This window comes from Myotis myotis, unplaced genomic scaffold, assembly GCF_014108235.1.
Source record: "Myotis myotis isolate mMyoMyo1 unplaced genomic scaffold, mMyoMyo1.p scaffold_m19_p_10, whole genome shotgun sequence".
In the NCBI taxonomy this organism is placed as follows: domain Eukaryota; kingdom Metazoa; phylum Chordata; class Mammalia; order Chiroptera; family Vespertilionidae; genus Myotis; species Myotis myotis.
Window position 1 is genome coordinate 50231127 of NW_023416314.1, and position 25318 is coordinate 50256444.

At 41.0% G+C, this 25318-nt stretch overlaps 1 protein-coding gene across 3 annotated transcripts in view; it reads left to right on the forward strand.

The window, feature by feature from the left end:
• The window catches only part of SPON1 (spondin 1), a 262030-nt gene that overhangs the window by 105768 nt on the left and 130944 nt on the right, over positions 1-25318 (forward strand). For all 3 annotated transcript variants that reach the window (XM_036325488.1, XM_036325486.1, XM_036325487.1), the window contains exons 4-5: positions 3197-3270; positions 9982-10104. In XM_036325488.1, coding sequence (XP_036181381.1) covers positions 3197-3270; positions 9982-10104 — 197 coding nt within the window. The remainder of the gene's footprint in view (positions 1-3196; positions 3271-9981; positions 10105-25318) is intronic.

Consider the following 25318-nt stretch of genomic DNA (forward strand, 5'->3'; position numbering starts at 1 on the left):
CTGGAAGATAAGGGTGAAAATGGCCACAAGCCCTCATCATAATCCCTCTGAAAATGAGCATATTTATAAGTTTGCCAAACTTGACCTAAAGTGACATGAAGCTCCTTATAGTTTTATTTACCCTCTTAATATAAATATTCTTACATTTTGCAGCAGCATATTAATGTGTTTGCTTATGGGGATGTTAATGGCATATTGCCATCTTAACTTTCTAATAGCTGAAAAATTGAATTAAAAACACATCTAGCCGAAACCAGTTTGGCTCAGTGGATAGAGCGTCAGCCCGCGGACTGAAAGGTCCCAGGTTCGATTCTGGTCAAGGGCATGTACCTGGGTTGTGGGCACATCCCCAGTGGGGGATGTGCAGGAGGCGGCTGATCGATGTTTCTCTCTCATCAATGTTTCTGACTCTCTATCTCTCTCCCTTCCTCTCTGTAAAAAATCAATAAAATATATTTAAAAAAAAAAAAAAACACATCTAGCCCAAGGGTTTGGGGTGAGGGATTTGAGGACCTGTAATATGTATAAAGCATAAGATATATGAGATAAGTACATAAAGGGCCTCCATGGCCCAGGAACAAGCAGGCACAGTACAAGGGGCTCAGAAATTACAACTATTATCAAAAGGAGAGAGTGAGCTGCCTTAGACTTTAGAAAACAAAGGATGAGGGAAACTGAAACCTCTTATAAGGAAATACATATTTCCTATCTCTGGCCTCCCAAATTTTTGCAATCACATTTTTGGGAAATTTTGGGATGATTTAATTTTTCAAAGTGAGGTAATGCTTTTAAGTCATTGGCTTTGCCATTGCTCTCATATTTACAGCAGGAGGAAGGAAATGAAAATTATTTGTTATAGACACTAGCAAAGGTGGGTTTTGGGAGATTCTGGGAGAGAAAACAGCACAGACAGCACCTGGTAGAGTGGACAAAGTGTTCAGATAAGTGGCATAAACTTCTCAATGTCTGGAACCCAGGAAGCATGGCATCAAATGGCAATAAATGAAGCCAGAGGGATGTTTGGGAGAAACTTATGAAAAGCCTTAAATACCATAGTAAGTTTGTATTTATCCTCTGCATCAGGGTTTTCAAACTATTTTGACAAGAGAATATTATTGAGACAAAATTTGATTGGCATGAGAGCTTTGTATACTGCCACCACACACCAACCCATTTTTACTCTCTGACCCAAGAGTTTTTTCAAAAGAGCAAATGTGATCATCTCACTCCATAGGACACACTCTTCAAATATCTCTTCAAGCTTGGAGTAGAACGCCATCTCCTTGCAGGCTCTGGATGATGTGGTTCTGCCCACTCTCCAGCTCGTTTCACACTACCTCTCTGGTTTGCCATTTGTAGATTCTCCAATGAGTCCTGACCCTCCCACGTCAAGGATTTTACAAAGGAGGCCTTCTCCCTATCTTCTCCCTCCCAACTGCCTCGTTAGCTTCCTTCTCTTTCAAATCTGTGCTTGGCCATCTTTTCTGGGGAGAGCCTTTCCCAGCTTGGCTAGATCCCCTGTGTTATATTCTCCCATGCCTGTGGACTTCTCCATTCAGCACTTAATCACAGTTGTGTTAAATGATTAGGTAAGGATTTTGTTGTTTGATGCTTTCCCCCCACTGTACTGTAAACTTTCAGAATGAAAAGTGACCCCATCTGTCTTGTTCATGACAGTGTCCCTGGCCAGTGTCTGGCCACTAAGTGGGCCTCCGATAACTATTTGTTGAAGATATACCAGTAAATTCAACAAGAAGGCAGATGGGGGAGGATGCTGTTTTGGTTGAAATGAGGATAGAGCCTTTGGTTGAAGCAAGAATGTGGGACCTGGAATACTTCCCACTAAGCCTTCTCCTTGCTTTCCACATGGGTCCCTGAAGCCCTTCTCTGTGGGAAACACTTTGAGAAGCATTCTGGAATATTCTGACTAATAAAAGGCTTTGTTATCTGGCTTTGGGGTGAGAGTAAGTGTTCTCAAGAGTGTTCTCTTGGCCTGAGGAAACTTTCTGCTTGATGGTCAACAGAATGGATAAATGATCAAAGTAGCTTTGTGTAGACAGGAAGCATATTTCATTCATTTATTTCAACATCTTGTCTCCCCTGGGTGAGGAAAGACTATAAAAGACATATGTAGACTAGTCTGAATTTTAGCCTTTTATGCAAGACAGGGTGTAGAGTAGACGTTTCTTTGGAAAATCATCTTGGCCCAGGCCCAGACCAGCAAGAAAACTGCCTCTGTACTCAGCAGATCTGTGCACACTTGGCCCCATTCCTCGGTGTGAGATCATGTGACACAGGGCAAATTGGCTGACTCTATCACTCGTTCAGTGTGGTCAGCTGGGATGGAGTCAAGGGCTCCCTTTATCTGTTTAATAGGATAAATCAAAGTAAAAATTACCTTTTGATTGAGTAGCACTGCTAAAGAGAATCAATAGCAATGGCTGGAGATCCACTGGCACTGTCTCAGCGTTAAGCATAGTAGACTTTCAAATTACTGGAACTGGGTTTGGAGATTCAACTTCTGTGAAGCCAGCTCAAAATAAGTAGCCGGGTGGGTTAAAGGAGAAGTAGCATGTCTAATTAAAGAGAAAACATGTGCTGGCCAAAAGTAAGTCATTTTTCAACCTCAAAATATTCTTTCCAGATTCTAAGAGTCTGTGTTTGACATGTTTAAGAGAGAGATATAACAGCTGAAGTTGTCTTTGTTCAGAATGTAGGAGACAGTTTTGTCTAGACTTTCAGGAAAGATATAGAATGACATTTTCAGAACAAATCAAAATATATTTTTAAATTCCTTTTTTCCCCTTCAGGAAGAGGATTTGACATGCTTATCTTATTTGAATTTCATTGATCTACAATGGCCTCAATAGTTTGATATAGAGTAAAATGAACCATTGAGAAAAGTTATTGAAAATGCTGTAGTTCACTTTCTTCCCTTAATATTAGCACCGTCACCACCAATACAATTACTAGTATTTATTGAGTGGTTTCTAGGTTATGTGCTAAGCTCTTACCATATAGTTTCATATTTAGTTCTCATAGCAATCCCATGATGTAGGTATTATTACTGTCAATTTTTCAATGAAGATACTGAGGTACAGAGAGTTGAGGTGATTCACCCAAAGCCTCACAGCTATCAGTGGCCAGGCAAGGAACTGACATCCTTATCACTACCCTGTGTCTTCTTTCCCTACAGGGCCAGCATCGTACAGAAACGCATCATTTATTTTCAAGATGAGGGCTCTCTGACCAAGAAACTTTGTGAACAAGGTAAGAACATGCAATGGGAGAGGGCCAAATAAATGGAAGGTGGCTTATTCAGTCCAAACACCTGGCTTCGGGAATTAAGATGATTGTGCTTTCTGAGTTCCTCTGGGTCTTGCTTCCTCACGTAGCTCTAATTTTTAATCTGGCTGTGTGCTGCGGATAATTGGATCTGCCTTAAGCTCTAATTACCCAGCTTGGTTCCCTGGGTAGGAGATAATGTACCTTATATTGGTGTTGTCTTTTTTATTTTTGTGAAACAGTGATTATTCTGAAGAGGTTCCCTGGAATAATTCACAGGACTTAATTAAGGAATGCACAAGAAGTTTTAATGGTTTTCCAGAATAATCACCAACAGAAACTTGGGTAGTACCCAGACAATATGGAGGAACCTTCTCCAGGAAAGCACAGAGGGAGATGGGGTTGCCATGGGGGCATTGGCCTTGTGATTTCACCACATTCAAGGATCTGGTCCTTAGATGTGCAAGCTCATCATTGCCCTCTCCATGGATTGAAGGCATTCTAACAAAGCCCACCCAGATCAAGTAGACTGGGGAGTTCAGGGCAGAGGCCTGGATTCAGATCTGACCTGGGTTTAAAGCCTATCTCTGCCCTTTCTAGTCATCTGACTTAATACATGTAAAATTGTACCATGCCTCCTTGCCACATAGTAAATGCTACCTGTAAGTATTAGTTATTATTATCTGTATCTGAAAGCTTGTTTATTAATCTACTGTAAAAAATGAAGATCTTAAACATCTGAATGTGTTTAGAAGTCATTAAAGAACTAAATAAAAATAGAAAATGTTCTATAATTATACATCTTTATCTCATTTCTATTCATTTTTGCAGAAGTTTATTTGCATTTCAAGCCATTAGCATTTTGAGAAGAAATAATCCTCTCTAATTCTAGCAAATCATAAACTACTAAGAAAAAGAAAGGTTGATAAAGGTCTTCTGGGAAAATTATAAGAATAGGTTTTTGTTTTTTGGGTTTTTTTTGAGTGCTTGCTACATGTCAGGCACTATTCTAAGCACTTCACAGACCTTAAGCAGGTAATCTGCACAACCCTATATGGTAAAAAACCATTACATCATCCCCATTTTATAGATGAGAAGTCTGAGGTGGGGAAAATTTAATGTCTTGCTCAGCATCATACAGCTTGCAGCAGAGGGCAGAGTTTGAATCTAAGAGCCAATGCCCTTAACATTTTCCTTTCTGTCAAAGGGACTGCCTCCCAATTCAGTAGTGTGAACTGTTGCCTTCAGTAGATCAAAGCATCCTGAAGCATATGTTTCCCTGTAGATGAGCTAGAACAGAAATTATATCCTATATGGGGGAGAGTGGTGTTGCATGCTAAGCATGGAAAGAGCAAAAAGGGAGAGGTTAGATACCTGCATTAGGGCCATACCTGCCATAGGATAGGGGCCAGAGAATGGAACCTTTGGGTCAGGACCCTGGTCAGTTTCCAGGTGGGCATCACCATACGCGGCTTTTGGGACTTTCCTTTCCTGTATTTCATTGTTCACATGCCCATTCAGCTTTTCTCCAAACAAGGGAGCATTTCAACTATTGAGGCTCTCGATTTCTAAAGGGCAATCCCATTCCTACCCTGGCTCCATGAGATGCCACTGAAGTCCCGTGGGTCAGAGTTGTGGGTTTTCAGGATCACACATTTACAGGCCACGCTTTGGGTTCCACTCACAGACGGCGGATGGCTTTGTGAGTTTGACTATCAAGGACAACCTTATCTCCCGGATTTGAGGGTTCTAAGGAGGGCCTTGGCTGACACGCCACATACTGATAGCAATCCTTAACTAAGTGCATGTCCAAAAACTCAATCCTTGTCTAAGCTATGACTATGCTAAAATTCTGCAGATATAATGTCAATAAAGTGGCATTGCAAATCTCTATTGGTTATTGCTTCTAAAACAGAGATCCTCTAGGCATGGATACATGGTACAGGCTGATAGAGGTCAGAGGGGAGAAGACTGGGCGGGGGGAGGGGGACGGGGGCGGGGGAGCGGAGGACCGAATGAAAGAAGGTGAAAGGATTAATCAAAGAACATATATGCATAGCCCACAGGCACAGACAACAGTGTGGTGATGGCCAGAGGAAGGGGGGTGGGGGCTGGGTGGAGGTGGGTAAAGGTGGGGGTGAAATGGTAGACATCTGTAATAGTGTCGACAATACATTTTTAAATATTAATATTGAATGAAAAAAATAATGACTAAACACGCACCTGTTTGAAATACCACTTTCCTTTTTTAAAAAAATATTTTTTATTGATTTTTACAAAGAGGAAAGGAGAGAGAGTTAGAAACATCGATGAGAAAGAAACATCTCCGCCTCCTACACACCCCCTACTGGGGATGTGCCCACAACCAAGGTACATGCCCTTGACCAGAATTGAACCTGGGACCCTTCAGTCTGCAGGCCAACGCTCTAGCCACAGGGCCAAACCAGTTAGGTGCTGGGAGCTGGTCCATCCTTGCTGTTTCAAGGGACCTGGCATATATGGCATACTGTTCTTAATATGTTTGCTCACCTTCTTGGCACTATGTGTTTTATCCAAGGTCACCTCTCTGAGAAAGGTTGTTTCCCCAGGTAGGGATTTTCCCCTGAAGTTAGGGAGGGAATAAAACCCCTTAACTAAGTGCCAGGTGGGTAATTAATCACTTTAACTACGAACAATCATGCTTAAGCTACATAATCTTTACTCCCTGGAATGGAGATAAGAAACGCCCTAACCTTTGGAATAGAGATTGATAGGATTAGAATCAACTGGTATAAATACAGATGTAACAAGACAACAGGACACAGAACCTAGACACAGAACCTACACACGGAACCTACACACAGAACCTAGAGACAGAAGAACTTCACTGGAGAGAACATGGCAAAAGATCCTGGACAGAAACTGGCCACAGAACCTAGAGACAGAACCTAGCTAGAGAACTTGGCTGAAGAACCTAGAGACAGAACCTGGCTACAGAACCTGGATAGAACATGGCAAGAGAACCTGACTAGAACCTGGTGACTGAACCTGGCTGGAGAACCTAGCCAGAACCTGGCTGAAGAACCTGGCTACAGAATCTGGTGACTGAACCTGGCTGGAGAACCTGGAGAACCTGGCTGGAGAACCTAGCAAGAGAACATGGACACAGAACCTGGCTGGAGATCCTAATCAGAACTTCGCTGGAGATCCAGACCAGAACTTGCCTGGAGATCCTGGCTAGAGATCCTGGCTAGGCTGCTGATCAACTGAACGCTGTCTCCGTGTCATTCCTTTTTCGCCGACTCCGTCCACACCTTTGGGGACCCCTGGACCTGCTGGGGTTGGACCCCGGCAGTTAGGGTTAAAACACCACTTTCTAATGACAACTTTATGGGGGGGCTGAGGGAGGCAGGGAGCCCAGCAGGACCTGGGCTGTAGGATCTTTTTTTTTTTCAATTCTTTATTGTTTAAAATATTACAGAATGGGCTGTAGGAACTTTAGATATAGTTGTAGATGATCCCCAGAGACAACAGACCCATGAGGAAATTCATCAGTTAGCAGGCAGATCACGTTAAGAAAGTCTTTGATTCATCAGCGTCGAGCAAAGGGATTTCTCTTAAATGTGTATGCCTACTTAATTATCTCTAGCTCTTTCATTAAGGCCTTTATATCCTTTGGTGAGTCCAATCAAATCAATCAGGGAAGGGGAGAGAGATGCAAGTATCTATTATTTTTTTCCCCAATAGAAGCTGTTAATGCATAGGGGAAAAATTAAGACCTGCACAGCTAAAAAGCAATGGCAATCGTTATTTTAAGAAAGAAACAGAAAACATTAAGCTACTTACAATTAAGTGAGACACATAAAATATTCAAAAAGGTGACCCATAATAAACATATGCATCCACAGGCTCACTTTAAATCTATGTCACAAACAATTAAGGGAGAGTGATAAGGCGAGGGGAAGATCAAGGGGAAAGCAGGGAAGAGAAGAGACTGCGGGAGAAAAGGGATAATGAGAAAAGGAAGAAAAGGGCTAGAGGAATGGAGAGTAAAGGATGAAGGCTGACAAGGAAGCTGGTGGACTGAGAGTAGAAATGGGGAGCGAGGGCAGCTCAGGAGACGCTGCAGGGCCTGAAGTTACCTGTGTTTTGCAGGCCCTGCTGTGGTTAGAAGGCGGGGAGAGAAGTTAACACTTGTTATCACTACCCTTTGAAAGCCTGGCTCATTTTCAATAGGCTTGTCCTCAGTAGGAAACCATATGTCTGTTTCTAGTTTCAAACTTAGAAATTTTCTTTTTAAGTGGAAGCTTCTTTTCTGTTGGAAGTTCAAAAGATTTATTGTAAAATGTATTCCCTTGAACTCCTGGATACATGTTAAGTTTACCACCTATAGACCTGAGAGCCCTTTTGATAAGGTAAAACTCCAATTTTGCCTTATTTTGGTTTCTTGAGAGGTTATTGCTGCTTCATTTGACAGTGCCTGGTCGTCACCATTGAAACCCCAGCCTGTACCTCTTAGCTCTGAATCCCTTTTTCAAAACGAATTTAGTTTTTCACAACATAGTTGGTCATAATGGAAATGTGAAAAGCAAAAAAAAAAAAAATACATATATTTAGGAATTATTGATTTATCCTACCTTTCCTGAAATATGTTCAACAGAGCTTGTCCCTCCACTGTCCAAGTGGCTCATGCAGGAATCAGACGTGGGTTACCTGTGCATGAGGCAGTGGGAGCCTGTTCCTCAGCACAGACAATGCTCTGGTCTCTTCCAAGTATACAAAACGTAGCCACACAGGGACTTCTGTTTTGCGTGGTTTCAGAACTCTTCTTTAGGACTGTTTAGAAATCCTGGAGCTGTGTAGGGAAATAATTTTTTAATGTACCATTCTCCATTTGAAAAAGCAAAAAGAGAAGCACATGGAAGAATTTTCACTCTCCCTGGCTGGTGTGGCTCAGTTGGTTGGGTGTCATCTGATGCACCAGGAGGTTCTGGTTCGATTCTAGTCAAGGGCACATGCCCAGGTTGCAGGCTAGATCGCTGCTAGGGGGTGTGTAGGAGGCAGCTGATGGATGTTTCCCTCTCACATCAATGTTTCTCTAAAAAAAAAAAAAAAAAACAGTAAACTATTCTTTAAAAAAATTTTTTTTTCACTCATTGGTATTTCTGTGGATCTATCCAGCCAAAGGTCTTTGCTAGACAGATAGTGGGCAGAGATGAAGGGCATGGGCTCCAGCCTGGCTGACGTGGCTCAGAGGTTGAGTGTTCACCTATGAACCAGGAGGTCATGGTTCAATTCCTGGTCTGGGCACATGCAGGAGGCAGCCAATCAATGATTCTTTCTCATCATTGATGTTTCTGTCTTTCTCTGCCTCTCCCTTCCTCTCTGAAATCAATAAAAGTTAAACAAAATAAAGAGAATGGGCTCCAGACTCAAAAAGACCTGAGCTCCAGTTTTGCCTGCACCACTCACTAACCCTGTGACCTTGGGCTGGTTACCTAATATGCCACAGTTTTCTGATCTGTACAATGAGGTTAACTAAAGTACTTACCTCCTAGGATTGCTAGGACAATCCTAGCTATATGTGGAAAAGAATCAGCACATACAAGGACTCTATGCAGTGTAGTTATTATTACAATAACTCGTCCTTTTTTCTCCATCCTGGAGCCCAGAATGCACTTCTTCCACCCATCACTGATTTTGCATATTCAAACCAAATGAACCCAGTGAATTCCATATGGAACGCTTGTAAAATGCTCTTTCTTACACTCAAAAGATTTTTGTACTCTTTGTCGCTTGCTCTTTATATAATATTTAAGAATAAATGTCCAACTTGGAAAAAAAAGAACATTTATGATAATACCGCTAGAGAAACTGAAGCACTTGAAGCAAGTTGCAGCTGTAGTCATTGTTTTCATCTTGCAGGAAGCAAAAGAGATGACAGGCAACAATGCACAGTTAGGGATGTGGGCTTGACAATTGGAAATTCTGAATTTATTCATGTAATCTCTCTTTCCCCACTTATCAGCTATTCACAGCTAAAAGTAGGGGCAGAGAGGGAATCTTCAGTTTTTCCTGGCTGCCACTGTGCTCAAGTAAAGTTGAACTTCGGAACATATTCCCCACCCACCACCCCTCCCAGTAAAGCCTCTGAAAGCTTGATAAGAAGTGATGTGATTATATATGCATATCTTTTTAAAAATAATAATTTCCAGCAGACCTTTATCTCTCTGTCTCTGTCTTTCTGTTCTCACTGCTCCTTCAAAGCAACTCCTTCTGGTCCTGCCAATCTGGCCCCAGGAGATATTTCTTAGAGAAAACACACATGTATATTCTTCTTAAAATTTGGTGGGAAAATCGTGTTGTGGGAGGGGTGAGGGAGGAGACCAGGGCCCAGAATGGATAACTTAGTCAGTTTTATCTCTGGTTTCTCAATACAACCTCCATCCCAAATATTCTGCATTCTTGATCCACAGGTCTCCTCACTTGATAAGAGCAAAAGTAATTTATTGATTGATTGATTGATTGATTGATTGCAGAATGTGGTTGCCATACTGAGAGGTATACAGAATCCTTTATAGGCCAAGTCCTGACCTGGTTCTCTGTGTTATTAATCAATGAAAACTGCACCTCATATGTTTTTCCCCAAGCATTAGGATGAGATCAAGACCCACATTTGCTTCCTAACTTGGTGCCTTTCCTTCCTGACTGTTTCAGATTCCATGTTTGACGGGGTGACGGACAAGCCAATCCTAGACTGCTGCGCCTGCGGGACTGCCAAGTACAGACTCACCTTTTATGGGAATTGGTCTGAGAAGACGCACCCAAAGGATTATCCTCGTGAGTAGAGCAGCTACTTTATGGGTTTGGGAAAAGTGCATTACAGAGTTCTGTCTGATGGTGGGATACACTAGCTGAAGTATGTTAGGTCTGCTCGTTCCTGCCAAATGATACATGAAATGCACATTCCCCGCAAGTGAATTCCTCAAGACAGAGGTCTGCTTCTGGCTTCTTTGCATATCATTGTTCTAAGTGTATTCTTATTTGTGCTTTAAAAAAATATTCCTGAGGTCAGGCAGCTTATCTTCAGCTCAGACATGCGGTAACCCTCAGTCCTCCTCAAATGGCTCTATCCACGAACGATACAATAGACACCTTTGTGCTTGAAATGGCTGGCAAAGGGGACCTGCTCCTCACTCAGACCAAGGTCAACAAATATGCAGCATCCTTAACCACAGTTGGCCTTGGTAGTGTTCCAGCACACCCTTTCCTTACTGACTCCAGATACCACCTTAGTATCCTTTGTGACACCATGCTCCAGGTAGCCAATGCCAATCCACGAAACTTTTCGGGAGACCCCAAACTTGCTATTTTGAAGTAGACCCTTAAGTGGGACTCTCCCAACTCACTTTTCTCACACAATTATCTCAACAAATGCCTAGTAAGTGCCAGCCACTGTGCAAAACTCTAGAGATGGAATGTACACAAAATACATAGCTCATGTTCTCATAAAACTCAGAGATTAGTGGGGAGGCAGACACTAATCAAATAATCACACAAAAAGATGTGACAATTATGATGATGAAGAGTGGACTTACTGTGTGCCATTTACACATTGTGTCATTTAAGTCTCCAAAATAACCAGTTTTTGCGGATGAACTCACTGGAGATCAGAGAAATGTCATGATTTGCCCACAGTCAAATGTAAGTAGTGGAGCCAAGATTCCAAAAGGGGTTTTCAGGCCTCTTGCCCTGCCTTTCATTTGGGTTGCCTTTAAGAGCCAGTGTTGCCCATTCTCTCTAACGGTGGGTGGCAGGATGTCCCTGTGTGGCACTGAGCACGCTTTTTCTGTTTATTGTTTGATTCTTGTTCATTTCACTTTGGAGTTGCCACAGCTGGGAGAGAACAGTGGGACTGGGAGAAAGAGATTAAAGGGAGGGATTTGAGTCAGCCCCCAAAGGAAGGGGGAGCAAAGGGTACATGGTTAGAACTTAAGAAGACCCAGTTCAGACTAGAAGCTCCGTGGTCCCCAAACAGCCCACCCAGACGGCACTCCAACATTTCTTGGCAGATCAAGAGCCCAATTGTTTAATTTTTACCCACATGTAATTAAGGCTTGCATCTTAGGAGCCTCTTATTAGTTCATTTTCTTGACTCTGGGATTCAGCTTGATCTGCTTCAGCTGGTGTGGGAGACCTGCGAGAACAAACCTGGGCTCTTTGCCTGGGGGTGGAAACCACTTGGAACGAGTATGAAGGAAAAGATTTCCCCCAGTGCCTCCCATCCACCAACCCAGAGGCAAAATGTTAGGGGTCCATTGCTCATCTTTTGTAATCCTAATGAGCTCCTTGCTCTTTTCTATTCTGACACTGTTCTTTCTCAGAACTAAAAATCACATTTAAAAGGTACAGACCATTGTTTCTGGATCTTTGGGACAAATCAAGGACAAATCTGTACAGAACGTCTGTGGAGTTGTTGGGAGTTTCTTTTATTTATTTATTTTTTATTGCTTAAAGTATTACAAAGGGTATTACATATGTCTCCTTTTTTCTCCCACCCTTGACAATCCTCTGACCTCCCTACCCCCCAGTGTCTTATGTCCATTGGTTATGCTCGTATGCATGCATATAAGTCCTTCAGTTGATCTCTTACCACCCCACCCCCGCTTCTGCCCTCCTACCCTCCCCGGCCTTCCTGCTGCAGTTTGACAGTCTGTTTGAGGCAGCTCTGCCTCTGTATTTTGTTCATAAGTTTATAATGGTCTTTATTATCCCTGAATGAGTGAGATCATGTGGTATTTTTCCTTCATTGGGGAGTTTCTTAATAAATATATGTATTCCCGATCCCTCAGGATGCTTCCATTGACAGATGTCAGAGTGTGTCTTAATTTTTGGTCGGGAAAAATTTGGTCACTATGTACAGAAGAGCATTTATCACATCCAACTGTAATTATTCTTCAGGAGCCTTTATTCCCATCAGACGAAGTTCTCCAGGACAAAAGCCACGGCAGGCTCATTTGTTATTCTCAGTGCCTGGAAGTGCCTGGTGCCTCCCCAAGGACCGTGTGCTGATTGCTGAGCTCAGGGTGGCATTCGCTATGACCGGGGAAGCGGATTTCTAGCCCGCATTTGGTCACCATGGCTAATACTGAACAGGGAGTGTGAGCTGGAGGTGTGGGCCAGACCCTCCTTGGAGGAAAAGGACTTGAATGCTCAGGAGACTGGAGCTAATTGAAAGGGCACAGAGAAGGTCCAATCAGGGCTTTAAAAATGTGATATTACCAAAAGTGATTTCTACCAATCTTTGACCATAGATGACTATCCTTTGGCGTCTCCAGGGATGATTTTGTCTTGATAACCAATGCTTGCCGTTAAGCCCAACTAAGCTATGCTGCTGCTTCCTGACAATAGTGCAAACTGATAAATTCAGAGTCTCTCTCTCCTTATTAATTACTCATCAAAAATGCTGCTTTTTCTGCAAGGATCTTGGAGCAGCCGTCCTCAAGCTTTTTAATGGCAAGGTCCCTTTTACACACTTAAAAGCTATTGGGGACTCCCGCAGTCTTTTGTTTATATGGGTTGTGTCTCTCAATAGTCACCACAGGAAAAATTAAAACAGAAATTTAAAAATATTACTTACTTTTTGAAAAGGAACATGCAATGAATTAGCAATAGTAAACTTATTACATGTTACCATATTTTATGAAAAGAACTGGAATGTCCAAAACAAATGTAGTGAAAAGAGTATCATTGTTCTATATTTTTGCACATCTCTTTTTTTTTTTAATATATATTTTATTGATTTTTTACAGAGAGGAAGGGAGAGAGATAGAGAGTTAGAAACATCGATGAGAGAGAATCATCGATCAGCTGCCTCCTGCACATCTCCTATTGGGGATATGCCCGCAACCCAGGTACATGCCCTTGACCGGAATCGAACCTGGGACCTCTCAGTCCGCAGGCCGACGCTCTATCCACTGAGCCAAACAGGTTTCGGCTGCACATCTCTTTAACCTCTGATTTAATAGAAGACCCCTGGATTCTCATATTTGCCTCTGCATTCGACCTGTCATGGTTTATATTTTGGATTGTTATATATGAAGAAAATTCTATCTCGTCCAGGTAATTGGAAAAGGGAAGAATATTTTAATAACCTTTTCAGATCATTACAGATAATCTTCTTTGATTCTGTACCAAAACTCTGCAAATGGTACAGTTGTTCCCCCTTATCCTCAGAGGATATGTTCCAGGACCCCCAGTGGACTGAGCCATATATGTACTACTAGAGGCCTGGTGCACAAATTCATGCACCAGTAGGGTCCCTTGGCCTGGCCTGTGGGATCGGGCCAAAACCGGCTCTCTGACATCCCCTGAGGGGTCCCGGATTGCGAGAGGGCACAGGCCAGGCTGAGTGACCCTACCAGTGCACGATAGGGGCCAAGGAGGGATGCGAGAGGTTGGCCAGCAGGGGAGAGACTGCCAGAGGGCTCTAAGGCGTGTCTGGCCCGGCTCTCTCAGTCCCGATCAGCTTGACCCCAGCAGCAAGCTAACCTACCAGTGGAGCGTCTGCCCCCTAGTGGTTAGTGCACTCATAGCAACTGGTCAGCTGGTTAACTGTCTGCCCCCGGTGGTCAGTGCACATCACAGCGAGCAGTTGAGTGGCCTTAGCATATCATTAGCATATTACGCTTTGATTGGTTGAACAGACAACCAGATACTTAGCATACTAGGGTTTTATTATATAGGATGTTTCTTCCTCTACATGCATACCTATGGTAAAGTTTAATGCTTTTCCCATCTTAACTAAGCACTCATCACGCTCTGTGGACATTGTTTTTGTAATGTGAGATGGGACAGCCAAACTAGCATGAATTTATTTTTGCTTCTGCACAATTTCATTGGTAGAAGATTAGTTCTTAGAGTAGATCTTAGCAACCTCAGCATACGGTTGTGATTTTTTCCCCCTTATTAAGTTGAAAATGTTCAACTTTTCACATAAAGGAAGCACTTTACACCTTCTCTTTGGCATATCTGAATTGCCAGCATTACTATTCTTAATAATTCTTAGCATTATTAAGTAAAAGAAGGGTTACCTGAGCAGAAGCACTGTGACGCTGCGACAGTCCATCTGATAACTAAGACAGCTACTCAGTGACTAACGGGCAGGTAATGTACACAGAGTAGATGCACTGGACAAAGGATAATTCACTTCCAGGGCAAGGCAGCGGGAGATTTCATCGCATTGCTCAGACTGGCGTGCAATTTAAAATTTATGAATTGCTTATTTCTGGAATTTTTTATTTAATATTTTCAGACCATGATTGAGCTCAGGAAACTGAAACCGTGGAAAGCAAAACCTCAGACTGGGGAGAGAGGGGACTACTCTACTTTCTTAAAGGGTAATTACAACGTAGAATATTAAAACCATATTAATAAACTCATATTCCATTGCATTAAAATGCATTGCTTTCCTTGGCACTGTGAGTACATCTGATACAAATGAATGATTTTGAAACATCACACATTGGTCATTTGGAAAATATTGATGTTCTGAGTTATGCAGATGATCCAAAAGTGGAGACGTTTCATTATACAGTATCAAAAGTCACACTCATTATACCACTTCCAGTCTCATCAGAAAAGGGTTTAAATATTAGAAAGCTATAAAATTCATAGTGACAGATACAAGTTTTCTAAAATTCTAAGTTTTGCTTGAAAGCTTGAATTTTATCATTAGCCGCAAATGCTGTCAGGTGTCTTCCTTGAAGTGACAGGCTCACTTCGTTGTTGAGAAAATGTCTGCCAGATTCTCAAGTCTGAATAACCATCACTTGTCAGTCCAGCTTGCACCTCAAACAATCGCACAAGTGCTTTTATGCAAGACAATCATGGTACTTCAGTTTGCAGTTGAAGTGCTTTACGCATATTTCCCAATTAGTCGCACAGTACAATAGGAAGATGTGTACTCAAAGGTACAGATATTTGATAAAATTAATAATTTATATGGTTTCATCAAGGACATTCTCAGGGGAAACTGACTTTCGTGGTTGTTGTGCGCTGCACGTTTCTGGCGGTGAAGAATACACTCTACTGATACAGCTCAAGGCCACTACTTTGATCCACACTAACTTCCAATAGTTTTACTCACCTTGGGTTTGCACCATCAATGGATTTTGGGTTGGTTTTATTTCCCCACCAGCAATGTTAATGTCAACACATTGGAAAAGGCAAATCATATCTTAGTACTGTTATGAGAATAGTTTCACCTCACAGACTCCCTGGAAAGGCCTCAGAGAGCCCAGAGGTCGCTGTGGCACTCTCTCAAAGTAAACCATGACTTTGAGAACCTCTGCAATAATATAAGATAGCAACTTAGGGTGCCTGTCCTTCTGTTCTCTTTGGATAACTTGCCCTTGAGCATACAGATGGGGGATTGGGCAACACCTTTATGCCTTCAGCCATCTGTTGTGTGGGCCACATCTGCCCTGACTCTTCTCGGCCATTATGCAAAATGGTTTGCTCCAAACACTGATGGTTTTAGAGTTCCGTCTCTTGGAGACCAGAGCACTTTCTGCATCCAGTGCACCCCTTCCTCTTGGAGGGGGCAGGTGTGGGGAGCTAGGGAAGATGACCTAAATGACTTCTGACATCCCCTCTCTATTGTAATGCCATAAAACCCTGCTGGCCATCTGGAAATAGTGAAATCCTGTTAAAACACTCCCAATTGAGTACTTTTTTAGAAATATGTTTTAAGGCTGGTTCATGCAAGTTTTACTTCATAGGTGGAAAAAACCTAAAGCACAAAGAAGTTCAGGGCTCAGATCTCATAGCCAGAGTGTCAGAACCAAAATCAAAGCTCAGCACTCCTGGTTCGCTTCTGCCTTCCTCTGAGGGATGTCGTGAGGCAGGCTTCTCTCCTCTGCAGTGAAATCGAATGTCTTATACACAAAGCACCTTTTAATAAGGCCCTGCTGTACCACCATGGCCTCAACAGATACCAAACTCTGAACAGCTTTTCCCCACTGTGCAAAGACCTGCTCTGCGGAGATCCTTAGAAGTGAAAGTTTGCATTCTCTGAGCCTGAACAGAGTTCTAGAACCCTGGGGTATTAACAGTGCTAGTGTGGCCCGCCCCAACCCCCCCCCCCGCCCCCCCCACACACACACACACTTCCCACCCCACCCCAGTGTCTGTCCTCAGCAGTGTGGTGAGTGTAGTGCCCAGCTGGGGTCCAGGAGTAGGTGTTCTTTACAGAAACATGGTGACTGGGCAGTGTTACTGCATAGGGGTGTCCCAGGAGTTGGAGACATGCCCAGTCTTTGCCAGGGGATTGGGAGTTGCCTAGCACATGCTGAGTCTCTTTACTCTCTTGTTCTGAACACAGCTCCTGGGTTTTTGACAAATGCTTCCACGCCGGAGAGACTCTGTAATCTCCCTTGATAATGTAAAATGCATGACTCCCCCCATGCTTGGATATAGGTTTAACACCGTTTAACAAATAAATATTGACAAAAAGAAAATCTTTTCCAGGAGCCAATTATTTTTTGCATTTGGGAACACTACCTCACATATAAACATGGCCACTGGGAAATATACTCTACAGAATCGAAGTTAATTTTACAGTGAAATTCAGCCTCTTTTTCCATTGGGTCACTTAATTTGAAAAATCATTCATTACTAAATCCAATCACATGAAAGACCGCCATGCTAACACTTGACAACGACTTTCATTTCTTTGTATATTCATCTGTACACAGAGTTCCTATATCACATTTGAACACATTTTTGCATTGGATTGTGTTTCCATGGCCACAGTTTATTACTTGCTCTTACCGCTCACCTAACTGTTCTTTTATTGAACAGTTAGGTGATGCCAGGGCCATTGCAAACATAAAAAGCACTGCAATACCAAAACTTTGTACATAAAACCTTCCTCTTCCCTTTCTACTTCCTTTGAATTATTTCTTTGAGATAATTTTCCAATAGTAAGACTGCTGGATCAAAGGAGATGAACTTTTGTGGCTCTTGAGATTTTTTTGGCCACATTCTTCTCTAAAACATTTCTATCACTTCACCATGTGACCAAGAATGAACAAATATATCTGTGTCTCCCAGCCTCTTCAGTGTTCAGTGTTTGAGTTTTGCCAGGTAATGGTAATAAAAAACAAATTTTATGATTTTAAATTGAGATTGGTTCAATTACTAACACACTTGAATCTTTTTTCATTTTGTTTATTGTCCTTTGCCTTTAAAACCACTAGGGTGTTGGCAGGAATCGGATCTGACTTTTCTCATTATCTCCCCGAGGCCTAGCTTATTGTCTGGCATACTGAATGCTTCTCAATAAGTAGTGTTGTATGAACGAAGGAATGGATAGATGAATAGCAATTACAAAATGAGCAAGGGAGGGAGTGGAAGGAGATGAGCAGTGAAAAGCCATGAAGAGGTGAAGGCAGAAGAGAGATAGGACCTTACATGGCTGCTGAATGCAGAACACATTGGATGGAGCTAGTGGTATATGGGAAGATGGGTTAGGGAGATATCACAGTGACTGTGATACCTCGGACTAAGGCAGTGAACATGGTGATGGAGAGAGGGATGGATTTGAGATCTTTTAGAGGTAGATTCATCATGGATTGGATGTGGAGGAGTGAGAGAGAAACATTAAAGCTGACAAGCCTGGTTTCTGGCTTGGAAGGGAAGGTAGTATGCTTCCTTCTTAAAATATTCCTCAATATTATCGTCTTTCTATGTTTATAAATGATTGTGAAATAATTTTATCAAGTTCTACAAAGGATCCTGTCAAAATTTTAAGTGAGATTGCACTAAATACACAAATTATTTTGGGACGAATTATTAGCTTTATAATATTTAGCTTGCTCAGTTCCTTGCCATTCATGAGTAAGACTATTATTTGTGGGTTTCCTTAGGACAGTGGGTTGCCTAGGACAGTGATTTTCTTCATATATGGACCATAGGACTCTTCTCTTGATCTAACAAAGATTTAATTTTCAGAAACAAAATTAAACATTCAACAAATAATAATCCCACTGCTTTCTGCCATCACTGGGAAAATCTTCCTCAGGCTGAGTAATTGTGCCCATCAGACCTCCCAGCTGTGCTGCCACCAGTCTGAGTCACAATAGAGCACATCCCCAGGAAATAGAATTTGATACCAAGCACCTGTGTCATGATACACCGGTTCAGTGAAAGAAGGGGCAAAAGAGAAAAAATTAAATAGTTTCTTCCCCTTTTTTTCCCTCTGTTCCCTCCACCTTTCTGGGAAGTCTTATAGCAACAACTCACTATTTATGGAATAGAAAAGGAAAGTCAGTAATCAGTTTTCCAGTTAAACATAGCAGGTCAAACATACACATTAATCTCTGATCTTTCCTCAATTCCTATAAAGATAACATTAGATGAATAAAAAGGATATAAACCCACAAAGACAAGAAAAGAGGAAAGAAGGCTACAATAACACCAAAATCTGGAGGATGAAAGATATAGAGAAAGGGTAACTGTCTTAGCAGAGCATGGAAAGATGAATCCTAAAACCTGCACAGAGGGCAGTGCCTAGGAACCAAGCCAGTTCTTTGTACAAATGCGGGAATAGCCTCAGGAACTAAAAGAAGGTCAAGTGCTCAGCACAATGAATGAAAAAGGCATATTATCTTGACATTTTAGAATAATGAGCATAAGGACAACCCTACAAGCATCCAGAAAAAATAGTCACAAACAAAAGATCAGGAACCAAGTGGCATCAGACCTCTTTCAAACAACACAAAGCTGCAAGACAATGGAGCAATGTCAAACTCCAAACCCATGGTTATAAATTCTCAAGGGAGACCCTTTCTGCTCTGCCCAGAGTTCAGGTGGACACAAAGAACCTTTCTTTCTGGATCACTTTTTCATTGAAAGTTTTTCCATCCAAGGGCCCTGATCTTCCTGCTTCTGTTTAACCTTGACATGTCCTTATAAATTATTCCTTCATCAAACTCTCCTCTCTTGCCTCATTGCTTATGTCATCAATCTCCTGCGGGACCTGACTGATGTGGCCACACTTTCAGAAATTGATTCTTGACTCTGTACATGTATTACCTTGGTACAATAACAAGCAAAATTAACAAATACAGTAAAGTCAGTCATCACGATAGGATTTTGATTACATCCCCCCACCTTTGAGTTAGAATCCCCCACCTGTCAAATGCTGCTTCCCTCCCACTGCTCATAGGACATCCAAATGGGACCGTCTTCCCTCTGGGCCTGTGGGTAAACTTGGATGCCAATTCAATTCCCATTCCTTAGGCCTCTAATTCCCTTCTCCCTTTCTAGGCACTAGGCTCTCATTCCACCCAAAGCATATTCAAAGTAGCAAAGTAGACACTTCAGTGCTTACATGTTAGGTGGTTTCTGAAATTTTAGCTAGGAGAACACCCTTTTTTTTTTTAATGTATTTTATTGATTTTCCACAGAGAGGAAGGGAGAGAGACAGAGAGCCAGAAACATCGATGAGAGAGAAACACCAATCAGCTGCCCCCTGCACACCCCACACTGGGGACGTGCCCACAACCAAGGCACATGTCCCCAACCGGAATCAAACCTGGGACCCCCCCAGTCTGCAGGCCGATGCTTCATCCACCGAGCCAAACCGGCCAGGGCTAGAAGAACACCCTTTAATAACGGGGAGTACATTTTCAAAGCTCATGTTTCCTGGTATAAACATATATGCAATTTCTCTAAACACTGAGACTTGAACAAATTTTAATTTTTCCTAAATGATTTCCTTTCCCTCATGAAAGCTTTGAAGTTTCTTTCTTGTATATCCTTAATAATTTTCTAGGGTTATTTTACTTTTTTTTTTTTTTTTACTAGAAATCTGATTTCCAATTTTTGTCATATTTTTTGCCAGGTTATACTTAGTGTACTAGAATACTATTGATCTTTTATTCACTTTTATTGCAACTATATGCTTTTATTACTAATAGTTTTATCCACAATTCCTTGGATTACATAAGTAATCATTCATCATTTGCCTGCGAAGAGCAACATGTTTTTTGTCTTTTTTTTTTTCCTTCTGATTACTATCCTATGATTTCTATGGTGCTCTTGTTCACTAACAAGAATCACCATTACAATAAAATAATAATGGTAAAAGTGGATAATTTTGTTTGACTTTTATTTGCACTTAAAATGCATTTAATATTTCTCTTTTTTTAAATCTTTATTGTTGAAAGTATTGCATCTGTCCCCTTTTTTCCCCATTGACACCTTCTAGCCCAACCCCACCCATGCTCGTGCCCCTGCCCTTGCCCTTGTCCTTGATCACCCTATTGTCTGTGTCTATGGGCTCTGCATATATACATACCAGTTCTTTGGTTTATCTCTTCCCATCTACCCATCCACCCCTACCTTCCCTCTGAGATTGGACAGTCTATTCCATGCTTCTATGTCTCTGGATCTATTTTGTTCATCAGTTTATTTTGTTCATTAGATTCTACATATGAGTGAGATCATGTGATACTTATCTTTCTCTGACTGGCTTATTTCACTTAGCATAATACTCTCCAGGTTCCTCCATGCTGTCCCAAAGAGTAAGAGATCCTTTTTTTTTATTGCTTTAATATATATTAAGCACAATGTTGACTTTTGACCTTAAATATTTATATAAATGCCTACTTTTAATTCTTAAATGATTATTGGACTTTTCAAAAGCTATTTGTAGCCCCTATGGACATATAATTGTTATTATTTAATCTCTTTTTGTAGAATATTATAATTAACTAGAAGCCTGGTTCGTGAAAATTCATGCACTGGGATGAAGCAGGGCGGGGGCCCTCAGCCCAGGCTGCTCCCTCTCACAGTCCGGGAGCCCTCAGGAGATGTCCTACTGATGGCTTAGGCAGGGACCATGCCTAAGCCGCAGTCTGGCCTCCCTTTGCGGGAGGTGACCAGGCCAATCGGGGGAAGGTGCCGCCTGCATCACCCCACTGCTGCTGCCACTGCCAGTTGCAGCAGCTGCTGGCCCTCAGACCTCACTTCTTAGCACTGGCCCTGCCCCCCGCCCACTGGTGGGCAATCTGGGGCCAGGCCAGCTTGGGGAGGGTCTATGGGAGGTTGAGGCACAGCAGGTCGCACCCTGTCCAGCCTCTGTGGAGGTGCGGTGCCGGGACTGTGCCCATGCTGCTGCCTCTGTGGCTGCCTCTGCAGAAGAGGCAGCACCGGGACCAGGACCATGCAGCCCCCTCTCCTGCTGCCTCTGTAGAAGGGGAGAGCACTGCGGCCTCTCCCACGCTGCCGCCTCTCCGATGCTGCCAGCCTTCTCAGTGTTTGCGGCTTTTGTCCGGAAGGACGTCCAGAAGACGTCCGGTCTATCCGGATGTCTAATTACCATATTAATTATGGTCTAATTACCATATTACCCTTTTATTAGTATAGATAGTTTTTCATTTGCTAGACTACTCTTCCATTCTGTGGTGAACCTAACTTGATGGTGTGTTTTTTCCTTCAGTGCATGTGCATAATTATTATTCTCCCACTACTATATACTATTTGCAAGATGTCATATTTATTTTTCCACATATTTTCTCAATAACACTTGCCTTAGCCCCATAGGATGAATATGGTTTCCTATTTAAAGAAGAATAATTTGAGTCCCAGGAATGTTAGCAATTAGGTGCAGTTCATAGAGTCAATGCTGGTAGAGTCAGGCTTTGAATGAGGTCCAACTGACCCTAAGCCCTTTGGCCATGACTCCCTTTAAAATACTAATGATCAGTATTGTTTTTAAATTTTTCACAAGTATATGCAAGAGCGAAATAGGTCTACAGTTTCTGATTTTTAAATCTGATCTTTATGTGACTTTAGTCTCAAGATCATATTAACTTTCAGAAGGAAATTAGTTAGTTACTACCTACCCATATCTATCAGTCATTGATACTTTGAAAGAGGTAACCACAAGCATAATTTTTCCTCCATCCTCACCTCCACTCTCTCTTCCAATTTCTTCATCAGTTATTGCTGTACTCAGGCTCTTTATTTTGTGTTAGTTTTAGAACTTTATTTCTTTCCTTAAAAAATTATCTACTTTACTCAGATTTTCATAGTCCATAGCAAGCCACTGTAGAGTACAAAAAGGATAATTCTTCTTCATTTCATGACTAAATCTACCTGTGTTGACCTTATTAAATAAGTTTTGTTAACTTAGTAAATAATGCTATTTTTATCCCTTTTCTAATTTACATATATTTGGTTTACATATACTATTCTCTCATTTCTTTTAGATTGCCCTTTTGTTCTGTGCTAAATTTTTATATTATTTAATTAATATTGCTTACTTAATATGCTGATTTTCCCTTTTTTATTTTTTAAAATATTAATAATAAATGCAATTATAGCTGTGACTTATCTTCTTAGTAGAGTTCTGAGCACCTCCTAGAGATTTTAATATGTAGTTCTCATTTTCATAGTTGTTGTTTTTTTTAAGAGAGTACTTTTGTACTCGTTCTACTTGACATACTTGTTAATTTAGCTGAGTATATTTAAATTTCCAAATAATCAAGGATTTGGGTTTCTATTTGTGTTTCAAATTTTGTATTGGTAAGAGAGTAGTAAATAACTCTTGGTTTTTTTTACTTTAACAGTGTTTTTTTATTATAACCTGTATATGTTTACTTTAGAAAGCCCTTTTTTCTTATTCTACTTCAGATGCTGAGGAGTATGTTACTTATTTCATACAGCATGAACATTATTGGTCCATGCAAGGCCCCTATGGCTTTATTTGTTTCTTTCATTTCATTACACCACATACATTGTGATTACTATATATTACAATTTTTCTGCCATCTTATATTTTCTGATTATAACTTTTTTAAAAATACCATTTCTTTTCTTTCCATGCCTAAATGAACCAAGTAAAGTTTTTTATACTCATTTAGAAGTTACTTGGTTCATTTTGTTGTTGTTCTTAGGATGGTTGCCTTTATTTATTTGTTGTTGTTGTTGTTATTGGGTTTCTTTCTTCTCTCTCTCTCTTTGATATTTTTAATGGTTGTGGTTTTGTTTTTTTTTGGTTGTCTTTAATTTAAGACATGTGCTTATGTTTATTTATCTCTATTGATTTCATAAACATTATAAGATTTATGTTTTCTTCTAACAAAACATGAATATTAGCATGCCCTCAGATTCCTTTGGTCTTCATCGCTCTACCCAAATACATACTTTATATTGGTTATTTCCTAGAATTTCATTTCTGGATTGTTATGGATATTTCTTTTTCTCTTCTTCAGTCTTTGCTGTTTTACACAACCCAACTTCTCTGAACTTTAGAGAGTAAGCAGCAAACTTCATCCCTGGTCTTTTGCCCTTAAGTACTTCAGTCACGTATTTTCTAAGAACAAGCACATTCTCTTACAACTCACAATACACATCATTAACACTGACAAAATACTACTATCCAATATACATACCTTGTTCAAATGACATTAATTGTACCCCTATAGCAATACTATATGATATCAGTATAATGTAAGACATAAAAATGAGCCACATATGTCATTTTCAATGTTCTAGTAGCCACATTTTTAAAAAGTAAAAAGAAGCAAGGGAAATCACTTTTAATAATTTATTTTATTTAAGCCAATGTATCCAAAATAATATCATTTCCATGTGTAATTAATATGAAAATTTATTATTGATATATTTTACATTGATTTTATGCTAAAACTCTGGTTAGATTTTATAATTAAAGCACATCTCAAGTCAGACTACCCACATGTCATTTACTCAGTAGCCCCATAATCTAGTGGCCACTATATTGCACAGCACAGCTCTGTAGCAAGTTTAAACTAAAAATTTCAGCCCAAGATTCAACCTAGGATCACACTCTGCATTTACGTGGCTTGTTTATCCTCCTTTAATCTGGAACAGTTCCTTTGCCTTTCTTGACCTCCATGACAGTGACAGTTTTGAAAAGCAGCAGTTATTTTGTAGGTTGTCTCAGTTTGGAGTTATCAGATGTTTCCTCGGGAGTAGATTCAGGTTGTGCATCTTTGGCAGGGATATCACAGCCATTATAAACATTTGTTTAACACCCAATTTACACTTGGTTCTTTTTCTTTACTTCCTATCTTTCCTTCGTATTACTAATATCTTCCCTATGTCTTGAAGATATGTATGTGCTTATGTTAAATCTTCGAACCATCTGTTGAAAGACAGAAACTACTCTATCCACTCCCCCATTTGCTTCCATTCTACTGGGTACCTTCTCCTGTCAGGGATTCATCTGGGCACTCTTAGAACAAAGCAGGAGTAGGAAGAGGTGATCTCCTTAGGTTCCAATTCCCAACCCTGTGAGTTTGGAGTGGGAAGGGGTGGAGAAGGGTGCACCCAAAGATGCCTGGGCTCCCTTTATCTCCTCTTCCTTTGAGGAGAACTTTTTGCTGCCCTGAGATTACTCTGGATAGAAGCAGGAATAGGGCTGGCCTGCTGCTGCAGACATCTTGGTTGCACAATAGGCACTGTCTCTCCCTTGGCAATGTCAGAGATGGGAAATAAGAGAACTTCCAAACCCATCCTGCTACATCAGTCCTCCTCCATCCATCCTCTTATTCTAGGGTCAGGTGCCTTCCCCACACTCAAGACAACCTTTGATCTCCCTTTTATTTTAATGTCTCTGTTAGTTCCATGGGTTTGTGTTTCCTTCTGTTTCTGAAGTTTCCCAACATTAAATTTAGAGTGAGGAGGATGTGCTAATTCAACATCTCATCAGGTACCACAATAAATTTGTAGGGTTTTTTTATGTTATTTCTGTTCAATCCATTTAATTCTTGGTAATATCCATCCTTACTGCTATATTATGGTAAGTTTAATTATGTTTTTCAGACTCTTTATTACTTTACTCTTTTCTGCTTGGTTTTTCATATTTTATAATGGGGTGTTAACACATGACCTAAAATGGTATACTTACTTATCATTGATTTTTTAACAATAATTGCTTTCTACTTATCACGATGTTCTTTGAGCCCTATAGACACAATATTGTTATGCTCTCATTACT